The 12,518-nt window shown below is 49.7% G+C and overlaps 1 protein-coding gene across 1 annotated transcript; it reads left to right on the top strand.

Annotated features, from left to right (window-relative positions):
• Positions 1-1,040: 1,040 nt before the first annotated feature.
• znf703 (zinc finger protein 703) lies at positions 1,041-4,677 on the top strand. Its single transcript, XM_062451979.1, has 2 exons — positions 1,041-1,754; positions 2,376-4,677. The coding sequence occupies exons 1-2, from the start codon at positions 1,503-1,505 to the stop codon at positions 3,858-3,860; spliced, it is 1,737 nt and encodes a 578-aa protein (XP_062307963.1). The 5' UTR covers positions 1,041-1,502; the 3' UTR covers positions 3,861-4,677.
• Positions 4,678-12,518: the final 7,841 nt, after the last annotated feature.

Genomic DNA, 12,518 nt, shown 5'->3' with positions numbered 1-12,518 from the left:
GCCGGTTCTATTCCTGGCTGTGCCAAATGACGTTGTGTCCTTGGGCAAGGCACTTTACCCTACTTGCCTCGGGGGGAATGTCCCTGTACTTACTGTAAATCGCTCTGGATAAGAGCGTCTTCTAAATGTAATGTAAGTAGAGAAGTCTGGGTTATTTGCTGTGGTGTGCACAACTCTGGGTGCCTTTTATTGTTTGGGGAATGTTTGCGTCTAACTCGTACAACAGGTCTATGTAAACTGGAGTTGATCCATGGTGAAACCTGCTGCACATTGGCAATGAGAAATATGGGGATTATGTTTCATCTGGCAATGTAAGTAAACAGTTCCTTCTGATAATACAGTGTAGTCTTTGTTTTATCGTTGAGTCACTTCTATTTCTGTCATCCTGGCAGGCCCAGGTGGAGTAATGCCTTTTATGACATTATTCAGGGGAACATGACACATTTATCATCTGGCCCTTCTAACGAGACATGACAGGAAATGATGCACCTGTCTTTGTGTTTTTATGACACCAGATTAGAGTGATCAAGCTAGGCAAGATGGATCTCCAGACAATAAGCAAAGTATGCAGAGCATCAAAGTTTCTTTTTGTCTGACTGTAATAGCATCTGTCAGGCCTAATTTGAATTAATCGTGTAATTATATTAACTGAGTTACCTAATTGGTGATTCAGCCAGCACTAATGCAATGAAGTCATTAACATTCCGTAGTAGTTATCAAACATGGATGTTTGGGTTTTCTGAAAATAAAATAACTTATTTACAAGGAGAATAAAAGAAAAGACCTCTTCGCCAAATATTCTTGCCCTGTTATGAATTATCCATTGCGGCGTTCCTTTTATATTTATTAAAGCTATTTTAAAAGGCACTTATCGTAAAAATATACGTTCATACATCATAACAACATTTTACACTGCCAGAGACGGGAAGAGAGAACATTTGACAAACCGCGCCCCTAAAAACGACACCGCCCCCCTCATTACGGATGCGCACACTCCCTATTGGACAGCGGATACTTGCTTTGAAATTCCTCCTACTCAGATCTTCAGAATGTGAAATGATCATAGTACCGACTGTTGTGTAAAGACTGAGAGAAAGACAGTGGGACGGTTAAGCGTACGGAGCAACCCGGTCGTATCATCTGTGGAGATATTCTTTACTTGGGTTTATTTTTATGTCTTAGTAACGGACCGCAATGATCTTCCTCGTATATTTCTTTTGGAACTCTGGCTTAAAGAATATCTAAGGAGACAGGTGATTGGAAAAACGGAGGATTGAGTCAAGGAACCATGACATTTTAGAGAATTTCTCCTCTTTTGAGACAGCAAGCTTCTATATCCGGAGCAAGCGCACTGCCGCTGTTACTTTTGGATTAATACAAATCGGGTTCTTTATGCAACCTGCTTGCTGAATTGTTTTTTCAAGAGTTTGCTGATAAATGAATTTCGAGTCGCATCCGCTGGTTCCCTGCCCTCCCCCGAACTCTGCGCCGCCCCGATCCAGATGAACGGTTCTCCCGGTGGATCTGAAGCGCAATTACACAGTCTGTCTCCCGAGCGCACCGTCAACGGCAGAGGTAGTTCACTACCGAGAGAAACAAAAAGCCTGTTAGTTCCTACTCCCTCTCCCTCGGATCCATTTCGCCAGGCTAAGAGGTTGCCAATACGGATTCTAAAAATGTTGACCGCACACAGCAGCCACTTGCTACACCCGGAGTATCTTCAGCCCTTGACGTCCGCACCAGTCAGTATCGAGGTAAGCGAAGCACATCTTTAATACCGACTGATATAGAGTTGTAACTGGTCTGTAGGGTGTCTTCACCGTAACATTTACCGTTAATGTGCTGAGATTACTTTAAGTGCACGAACAATTGGACACCGCAATATGCAGCCAAGTTTGTGTCTATGTGTATGCGTCAACAATATTTCGTAAAACTGCGCCAAGCTATTTTCTCTTAAGTTTTCTAACAGTGGTGCGTAGTTTAGGCTACAATCAGACATAGGTCATTTTTCGTGACGTGATAGTCCGCTGAATTGTACCTTTCTACCCGTCTCTGTAGTTAGGAGAGCGTTCTACAAGGGTATGTTCATTAACCGGAAGAATTCCGTCAAAAAACTGGTGCGCAGTTGGACGGTGGCACCACTCAAGCCAGTCCGATGACAGACATTCATGAATTAATTCCCGTGTATTACACTTTACATGGACTCGGTTTTATTTGTAAATGATTCCTGCTACGTATTTAAAGTTTACATTTAACCTCTGATTTCCAACCTTTGGAAGACAAGCAGACCGTTTTATCTCCTGTACTCTTGTCTTTATGTTCATTATGTCTGTACTGTGTGGATATTCATTTAGTGTCTCTGTCTCCCCTCTCAGTTGGATGCTAAGAAGAGTCCTCTGGCTCTGCTGGCTCAGACCTGCTCCCAGATAGGCAAGCCAGACCCCCCCTCTTCCTCCAAGCTGGGCTCAATTTCCTCAGGCAGCCAGTCGGACAAGGAGCCCTCCGGTCGCTCCTCCTCGTCAGGCCTCAAGACGGGAGACCACCACCACCAGGAGGACAAGTCCAGCTTCAAGCCTTACTCCAAGATCGGAGGGGAGTGCCGTAAGGATGGGCTTGCGACCAAGGCCTCCTCAGATAAGGCCGGCTTCCGAGTAGCCAACGGAGGGTCTGGAGGGGCGGGCTCATGTCCGTCCTACCCCCCGCACCCTGCCAGCTCCCCCAGCTCCTCTCCCCTGCACAGCCAGAGCCAGGCCCACAGACAGAGCCCCTCCACGCAGCCTCCTCCCCCACTCTCCCAGGCCCTGCACACGGACAGCAAGGCTGCGACCTCGGACCAGGCCGGCTCCGACAGCTGCAGCGCAGGGAAGAAGGAGTCGGAGCACGGCAAGGCCGCCCTGGACGGGGCCCAGCTCGCTAACTCCAGTCACGTTCGGGCTAGCGCTAACTCTAGCAACGCTAGCTCTGCTAGCAGCCCACGGCCGGACAGCAAGCCCGACCCCCAGCCTGGGCTGGGCTCCGGACACATCGCCCCCGTCTCCCCCTTCAAACCAGGACACTCCGTCTTCCCACTTCCCCCTGCCGCTATGGGCTACCATGGGTCCATAGTGGGGGCCTATGCAGGCTACCCTTCTCAGTTTGTTTCAGGGCTGGATCATACCAAGTCTGGCCTGGGGGGATTGGGGATGCCAGGAAAGCACCCCAGCTCCAGCCCTCTCACCGGGGCCTCCCCCCCATCCCTCATGCAGGGGCTATGCAGGGACCCGTACTGTCTGACGTACCCCAATGGCCACCACCTAGGGGGCAGCAACTGCTCCACCTGTGTCCACGACCCCTCCTCTCTCAAGTCAGGCTTCCCGCTGGTCTACCCCTCGCACCCCCTCCACGCCCTGCACCCCAGCACCATGTCCTCCGGCGTGACGCCCACCCTGTCCCACCCTCTCTACACCTACGGCTTCATGTTACACAACGAGCCCATGCAGCACGCCTGCAACTGGGTGTCGGTGGGAGGGCCGTGTGACAAGCGCTTCTCCTCGTCCGAGGAGCTGCTGGCCCACCTGCGTACCCACACGGCCCTGTCCGGGATGGTGGACAGCAAGCTCCTCTCAGCCTACCCCTCCTCCGCCGCTTCCTGCCACCTCCACCTGCCCCCTCCCAGCAGCCCCGGGGCTCTGCCCAGCTCCTTCTCCCTGAGAGGGTCCCCCGGGCTGGGCCTGGCCCGCTACCACCCCTACAGCAAGGCCCACATGCCTGGAGCCCCAGGGATGCCCATGCACTCCATGCCAGCCTCCTCCGCCTACTACTCCCCCTACGCCCTCTACAGCCAGAGACTAGGCTCCGCCTCCACGCTGGGTTACCAATGAAGTCCTAGCACCCAGACTAGGCTCCACCCCCCTGCCCCTGGCCTACCAATGATGTCCAAGCACAGAGACGCGTTACCAGGCAACGAACTGGACCTCAGATATGCACAGTGGATGAACCAGGTGACCTCTGGAGGGGGTCTTTGCCAGCACAGGTCACCCCAGCACCACGGGCCTCAGGAAGCCATGACAGAGACCCAGGGGTGAGGGACCAGAGACGCTCGTATGAAGGAGCCTGGGGAACAGAAGCTTGAATTTGATTTGAATTGTGGAATGAGAATGGTTTTGATTTGCGTTTTTTTTTTTTTTTTCTTCTTTCCTCTCCACCCCCTGGACTGAAAGTGTGTATTTATTTTTCACTCGAGCGCTTGGCTTTTAATTTAGGGGGGATGTTTTCAAATAAATTGTTCATAAGTATTCTAATTGAAAAGAATTATTTTAATTATAGTATAATAATGCCTATCTTACACTCTTTAAATAAAGTTTTGCACCACGGCAAAGATGAACTGTGAAGTTTTTCTAAGGACCATTTTCTTTTACGTCATCTCTTTTCCATCTGCTGTCGCCCCGCTGCTGTTCAAACTCAAATGGAACACCCCATATTCGGACCACAAGCGTTTTCATGAACAGTGCCGTTTATTTTCTATTTGTACATATTCAAAGATGTAATATTTTTTCAAGCATTACCAGGTTAGCAAGTTGGGGCTTGCTGACTGAAATTTAAAAGGAATAACTGACAAAATGAACGCTTAGTGGTGGCAGTGCTATCCAACCCACTGGGAAAAGTCTTATTTTGTCTAATAAATGATACTTGATTGCATTTGAAGTTGTTTTGTTTTATTATATGTTTATTTAGCACCGTTTCATCATGCGGTAACATCCCATGACTCACTCTGAGCTCCTGTATCCTTCAGATGGGTTCCAGTAGTTGAGAGCCTTGCATGCAGTTGAGAGGGTTTTCAGGTCTCCAGGGGCCTGGACAGACCAGGATAGGCCATGGTTTGGAAGTTCTCTTGTTGCTAAGGACTAGCATCCTTCCTGGCTATTCCTACCCCCACCCCCATGGCTCCTCATGGTTGTTGTTGCTTTTAATTGCTGATGCATCGTGGGTTTGAATCGGCTGCCTCAGCAGTGTGGAGGCTTGTCTCTACCAGGCCCCTGGGTCGCTGGTACTACTTTTAATGACCTGGGGGAGGCCGACCCTGGCCTGGCCTAACTCCCCTCCCTGTCTGATGGATCGCCCTGGAACACAAAGGCCAGGTCTGACAATGGGAGGCTGTTAACAGAGAAATATTCTTCAATGCCCTGACACCTCCCCAAGGAGCCTCGCCTCTCTAGCACCACTCACATGAAGGGAGGTCGCTGGGTAATGCTGTTTTGCAGTTTGTCTTAGGTCAGCTTTCTCTGTGTTAAAGCTTTTGGATGCTAATATACAGGCATGCGATGGGTAAAGCTAGCCAGATACGGTCTTTTCAGTGCTCAATAATGATTTATTCCCCCAGTAAATCTGTCTGAGAGGAGGTGTGTAAGAGGCACAGAGCAAAGAGGGGGCCGCTCTTTGCGGTGACCTTTCAACCCAACTCCCAGAATCCCCTGCTCTCTCGCTTCATTAGCGCTCCAGACTGGAGAGATTCAGGCACAGGTGTCACCTGACAGGACCATTAACAGGATGGATGACCCTGCCACACCAAGGCCGGCCATACCAGACCAGCAAGGTCATGGAGCTCTGCACGCCTCCCAGGGCTTCTCCTCAGGAGGCCTGGCCTTGATCTGTTTCCCCCCACAGACTGGAACCACAACTCTGGGACATAGGCCTGTGGGTGGATCTGGTTTTTGCCAGTGGTTTTCTTTGTCTGTTTTTATGGAGTTTGCAGCGGTCAAATAGACTAAATAAACTAAGGCAGGAATAGTTTCGTTTCAAGGTAAGAGGTGATGTGTATGATCCAGGTTATAATATGTTGTTGAATTCATAAAAGAAGAGCCACTGACTGGGTTATCTCCTAGTTGACGTTGCCCCCTATGGATGAGTAGATGAATTGCCAGTGAAATGTCTTCTCTTTGGCATGTACCATATGGTAACTGTTTACCCATACCTCTGGGTACATGTACAAATACCCTGTGTTCATTCAGGTAGCCCTTGCGATATCAGCTGGCCCCAGTCTTCAAGCGAATGTTATCAAAGAGCTAGCTGTGAGCAGAGTAAAACAGGACAGCTAGTACTAGAGGTCAACCAGAGGGGAACACTTTCAATCTTGTCCAGAGGGAGGAATTAATTCCGCTGTCGCCCATTTACACTCGTTCATCAAACGCCTCACTATTTTTCCCCCCCCCTCCCCTTCGCTCATCAATCTCACCACCCATCTATCTTTCTCCCCTCTCACTCTTCCAGCTGAGTCAACACCCAGACACTCCATTTCTGTCGCCTCCGTCTCACTGAGTGAGGAGGGGCGGCAGGGGGGCGGGGGCTAGGGGGGGGGATATAGTGTCAGCTGAGGTGGAGGGGTTGGAAGGGGAGGGTGTGGCGGAGAGATGAGATTGGGATCGGGAGGAGGGCTGGGCACAATATATATATATTTTTTAAACCCCCTCACTGCCGTCCACGCAGGAGGGTAGCACCTGGGAGATTGATCTCCGTGTCTGTCCCCTCCTGTCCCTTGTCCTGGTTCTGGGGACAGGAGTGTCCCCGTCCCCCCCGTCCCCCCGTCCCTCTCTGTGTGGGGCTGGGAGTGCCGCTGCATGTCCTGGGCAGACAGGCGACAGCCCCTGTGATTAATGACGACAGGGTGCAGAGCTGCTCCTCAATTAGACGCCAGGTCCACACATTGGCTTGCCACACTGACAGCTAGGACAGGGAGAGGGAGTGGGCAGGGGATAGCGGGGCATTTTCTTTCTTTCTCTCTCTCTCTCTCTCTTTCTCTCTCTCTCTCTCTCTCTCTCTCTCTCTCTCTCCCTTTTCTTTCTATTGCTTTCCTTCTTTCTTTCTGTCTCTCCCCTTTCTTTTTTCTTTTTCTCTTCTCCTTTCTCACTTCTTTATCTCTCTCTCTCTCTCTCTCTCTCTCTCTCTCTCTCTCTCTCTCTCTCTCTGTGGCAGTTATACTCACAGAACCGGCGTCTCAGTATGACTACCACATATTTGTTAAACAGCTGCATGGCACAATACAGGGGCCTTTCTGACCAGCCACAGCAAAGAAACCTAGATGGGGAAGCGTCATTCGTCATGGCTTTTAGAAATCACAGCTAACCCTGTTCATTTCAACATCAAATACCAAGGCTTTCATTTCCCAATGCCTGAAGGATTTCAACTCCTCTCTCCTACCCGCGAATCCAGTGAATGAAACCTTTAGCCTACCCCTAACTTTTGATACTGAACCACCATTTATCCGCTGACCTTGTTGTGTGTGTGTTTAGGTTTCAGTGCCGTGCGTTGAAAAAGCTGTACAATATGTGCCGTTAATAAACGCACACCAGCGACCGCGCAATGAACGCCGCAATTATGGCGCACCGCTAATAACGCCCATGATTCTGCTACTCCAGCTGGAATACATTTGTTTGCACGCTGGGAGAGCGCGGCAGGGATGTCAAGAGCACGGTGCTCGCAGACGAACGTGCCTTGGCACAGAATGAGTGGCGGGTCTGCTGTTTGCCATCAGTGCCCTGGTTGACAACAAGGTTTCTTGTCCTCCGCATTGGGAGGGCCTGTGGTCTTAATGGACTCTGTCAGAGTCAGCTACAGTACTCTCTCTCTCTCTGCTGTCTCTCCAGAATGGGCAGTGAAACCAAACTGGTTATGTGAAATGGTGACTATGGAGCAGAGTGCTATGGCTCTGGAATTATAATTGGCATGTAATTGTATCATGATGTACTAGATTAATACAGTGTATGAACTGATTTAGCATTAAGTCTGTTATCCATCCAGAACATAGTCCCAGTAGAATTAGGGAAATATTAATGAGATTCCCCTAACTAAGAGGTTGACTTAATGAGACTGACTGAATGGATGATTGATTGATTGACTGAACAGTTCCGCCAGACTTGTTCTCTGTGTACCTCTCTGTGTCATGTTCACTCATCTGTGGAGTATATGTATTCAGGGGATTGCATTGTCGGCTTTCAACTACTCAAACAAAGACATAATTCCAGGTGTCAACACTCTGTGACTACCACCCCCCCTCCACCCCCCCCCCCCACACACACACACACACACACACACACAGTCTCCTTTTACACACACACACACACACACACATACATTCTTACCCACACGCTCATAGCTCACATATCTCCCATATGCAATGACAGCTCTCTGCGCCAGACTCCCTCGACACAGCTGCTCCAAGCTGACACTGTGGCCTGATTCCATCACAGTTGCTTTAATGACCTGCTTTGAGGCCTCTGAGTTTAACTTGTGGGTAAAGACACTGTCTCGCAAGCCTCCGTGATTCCTGTTGCGTTCAAACGTTCGATGCGTGCTTCGTCTTAGCGTTTTATGCCCATGCACGACTTGCGCTCGATTAATGTCGCAAGACTGCGAGGGCATGTGCACACATACACAAGTTTACATTGGGAGAGTCGTTGCGGTTAGCTGAGTGAGGGAGTAAAAAAAAAAAAAATTTCCAGAGGAGCCATGATTATTTTAACTTTTTTTTTTCAGTGCTCCTTTTAGAAGCTAAGAGACCCCTCCTGCTCAGTGGTAAGTTAACCCAGCTGTCTGCCATGTTGCTCCGGGCGGAAAATAGGGGAGGGGACAGGAGCGGTGGGCCCAGGGAGGCATGGAAGGGGAAACAGGGCTGATTATCCAAATACAGTCATTAAAGGGGAAATGTGTTTTTCAAACTGTCAAGATGATTAATGGGGGAGAGCAAATCCTCGCAAATGCTCTTGTTTAGTCTAACTGGCAGACACGATCCTGCCCATTGATTTATGGCAGGCCTGGTGTGTGAGGCCACAGTGAGGTTGGGGGAGTGAGGTGGGGAGGGGGGGGGGGTAGAGGGAGTGTGTAGGTGGGTGGGTGGGGGGGGCAGGAGAGAGGGAAGCTATGAGGAAGGAAGGAGGGATTTGAAGAGCTGTGTAGGGCACAGGCGGTAGTGAGTTAAAGAGATGTCATGTGTGTGTGTGTGTGTGTGTGTGTGTGTTTGGGTGTGTGTGTGTGGGTGTAAGTGTTAGTGTAGGTGTGTGTGGGTGAACAAATAACACTGACAAACTTTTGCCCCTCTGGTCTCCGAAAGCGAGGGGGGAGTTTTCCACTGTGGAGTTGATATTTTGTGGACTGTTACGTAAGTGCAATGTTGTGATTTATGTCACTGTCTCATAAATCACACAACCGATAAATCACCCAAGCTGACAAGAAGTAATTTGGCATTCGGCACATGCACTTGCCAACATCACTCAATAACTACGACCCCTTCAAAAGAGAAATAAACCATATTCAATGTAAGATCTCATTTAGGATGTCAGTGTATATTAAGACGATCCTTTGCCAATTCAGCTAAGTGTATTTGAAGTACACTTACTACAGCCCTGTATGGAAATGACTAAGACCATTATAATGAAATACGTCCAAGACAGCTATTATCTCATCACGATTCATCATAGGGGAGACTCCAGTTTACTGTCCCATGTCAAGGCCTCTCCAAGTAGGGCCAGATAGATGGTTAGCAGCTGTTAGCCTTAAAGCCTCTTCCTTCAGCGGATGCATTAGGCCTATCTATCTGCAGTTTTCTCATTCTTCCACAGGCCCCGCGCAATCCAGTGTTCTTTTCCCACACCCCTACAGAACCGAGAGGACACACAAGCACACACCAGGACATTCACAGAGCCATTTAGCCGATTACCCTTTCCCCCCCACCCCCTAACACACACACACATACACTGGTTCTTCTCATAAATCCTAACATGAACCAAAAGCAGGCGGACATCCATGAGGAAGACGTTAAATGGAGATTTCTGCAACAAGCGGAAGATTAATGTGCTGCAGGAGGGAAGGCGAGCGCTTGTGTAACTCTGGACCGAGACTGGGAACACTCCCGCGCCTCGGAGCTGCCACAGAAAGGAGAGGAGGACAGCCTGACTCCTCAAACACAAACAGTAACGATAACAAATGACAGCGGAAAGGAGGAGAGAGAGGGGAACATGAACAATCCATTGAAGTCGGAAATAAATATCCCACAGCTAATGTGCTTCTGCCCCTGCGTTTGTGTCAGGTGTCCGAGGCATGGACATGTTCCCTACAGCTGGCGGACATCTTGGGAAGGGAGATGAGAGGGAGAGGAATGGCAGAGGAGGACAGACAGGAAGTGAGGGACAGAGGGGAAGATAAGGGGGGTGCGGGGTAGATCAGGAGTGGACTGTGTGTTGTGAGTCGAGTGTAGCCTCGTTTTGAGGCATGGTGTCCTCACCTTGTGTGTCTGTAGACGTGTGCGTATGGGAGAGAGAGAGAGTGTGTGTAAGTGAGTGTGTGTGGGGGTGTATGTGTGTTTGGCCCAGCTGTGAGCTCACCGACATTGCCCCTGGCCTTGTGGTGTGTGTGTGTGTGTGTGTGTGTGTGTGTGTGTGTGTGTGTGTGTGCCACAGCTCTGTGATTAATGACCCACAGGCCTTGCTTTTCCCGCTTCCTTCCTCTCACACTGTGTCACCCACACCATCACGCGTCACACACACCATCAGGAGTCACACTAATACAGGGAGGCAGACTGACACTGGACCCACCCCCACTGGACCAACAGCCTGAGTACAAGCAGCCACTGCAAACACACACACACATACACACATACACACACATATACACACACATGGACACACACGCGTATCTCCGGAGGGCCCTACCGACCAACCCCTGCCTATATGACAACCCTGTTCGCGTGGGTACTTACACACTGTTAGGGTTTGTGTGTGTGTGTGTCAGTCTGTCTGTCACTGCTATGCGGTATAACTATGTGAGAGAGAGAAAGAGCAGAGAGCAGGGTTTGCATGTGCGCTGGTTCCCAGCCTGTCGGTGGGCTGTCAGTCTGTGATTTATGGCTGCGAGACTCGGAGCAGTCTTGTCTGCCAGCTCAGTATTGTTACAACTGACAGCTAATGAGGCCCGACGTGCTTTCAAGCACAGCACTTAACAGAGGCCTCCATCTTCAGGAGTAACAGGCTCCTTTTCCTCCTATCACTCTCCCTCCCCGCCCCCGTTTGTTTCTTCTTCTGTGGTGGCAGGGCAGAGAAGGCTTCCAGCCACGCGAGCCCAGGGTCGGAGAGAGAAGAAGGCAAGCAGAGAGAGCTACATGGGAGAGATGGTCTCCAACAGTCCCACTCATCTCTCTCTCTCTCTCTCTCTCTTTCTGTCTCTCTCTCTCATGCGGGCTATTATAGTAGAAGTGATCCAGTGAATCAGTCGACACTGAGTCGGCTGGTTTATATGCGTGTGTTTCACGAACAAATCTGATTCATGTCAATGACAAAATAGAAACACCAATTAAAACTCTGTTGTCTTCAACCAGTTTTGTACTGTATCCTCTGCTACACAATCTCAGTTAAGCCTTGAATAGCATGACAGTTTAATGGTTCTGGTGTGGTTCTGAGAACATATACCTGAACTCTGGAGCCAGAGCTGCAGTCCTCTCTATCTTCACCACCCGCGCTGTGTGAACCTCCTTTTATAATCACTACCAGAGTCTCTGGCAGCAGAATCCAGGCTCTCCCTCCCTCCCTCTCCCTCAACCCACCCTGTCCCTTTATCCTCCTTCTGTCTCTCCTCTCTCTCTCTCTCTCTCTCTCTCTCTCTCTCTCTCCCTGTTCCTACCCCTCTTTCTATTGTCTACTCTCTCAACTACTTCTCTTCCTCCTTCTCTCTCTCCCCTCCCTCCACCTTCCCTGTCTCCCATCTCTCCCTCCCCTCTCTTGTTTATCCTCCCCCTCCATCTCTCGCATCCTCCCTCCCTCCCCCTTCCCTTTTTCTCCCGCAATCCCCCTCCTCTTCTCTCCCTTTCTCTCTCTCTCTCCCCCCTCCCAACTCCCTCTCCCCTTTATCCCTCCACTCCCTCGCACTCTCAACCCCCTCCCTTCCCCCCTCCCTCCCCTGGTTCCTTGTCAGTCGTGATTAATGGCACCAGGGCCCTGCCTCGGCTTACGTTGCCACTTCCAGCGATGTTCCCTTGATACTTAATGAACTCTGACAAACTTCTTTTCCCTGGCTCTGTTGTTCTTTTTTTTCCCTCCTCCTCTTTAAAATGCACAACACAGATATGCCACTGAAGCACCTAGGGGTAAGGTCTGGCCTTTCATACTTCTCAAGCCACCGAGGTTTAAAAATAAAACATTTTTTTTATCCATTCCTTGTACGTGTCATGACCCCCGACAGGGCACCAGGCAGTTTGTTAAGGGATCGTTACTGGTGTGTCAAAACAGCCTCCGGTCAACTCTCTGTCTTATGAATTTAATTAGTCGCCTGGCTACTATTTGCAGCATTTTCTGCGGTGCATCAGAATCCATCAACGTACTGTCAGTTTCTTTTCAAATTGGGTTCAGACAGTTAAGTTCGATATCAGATTAATGAACCGAAGAATTTGACATTTGTTTTACAGCGGTGTTTAAAAGTCATTCTTGAGACAGAAAAGGGACAGTAACAGCAATGTACTTGACTGAGAAGGTCCAGACCAATACAAGTCTTTTGTCGCC

Source organism: Osmerus eperlanus, chromosome 25 (genome assembly GCF_963692335.1).
Source record: "Osmerus eperlanus chromosome 25, fOsmEpe2.1, whole genome shotgun sequence".
In the NCBI taxonomy this organism is placed as follows: domain Eukaryota; kingdom Metazoa; phylum Chordata; class Actinopteri; order Osmeriformes; family Osmeridae; genus Osmerus; species Osmerus eperlanus.
Note: the sequence above shows the minus strand (reverse complement) of the source record. Positions and strands in the feature narration are given on the sequence as shown.

What these genes read in the sequence shown, in the direction of transcription:
- znf703 (XM_062451979.1), top strand. Translation starts at nt 1,503, where the DNA reads ATGAACGGTTCTCCCGGTGGATCTGAAGCGCAATTACACAGTCTGTCT. An exon ending in CCGCACCAGTCAGTATCGAG is followed by an intron (nt 1,755 to 2,375) that starts GTAAGCGAAGCA and finishes CTCCCCTCTCAG; the next exon opens with TTGGATGCTAAGAAGAGTCC.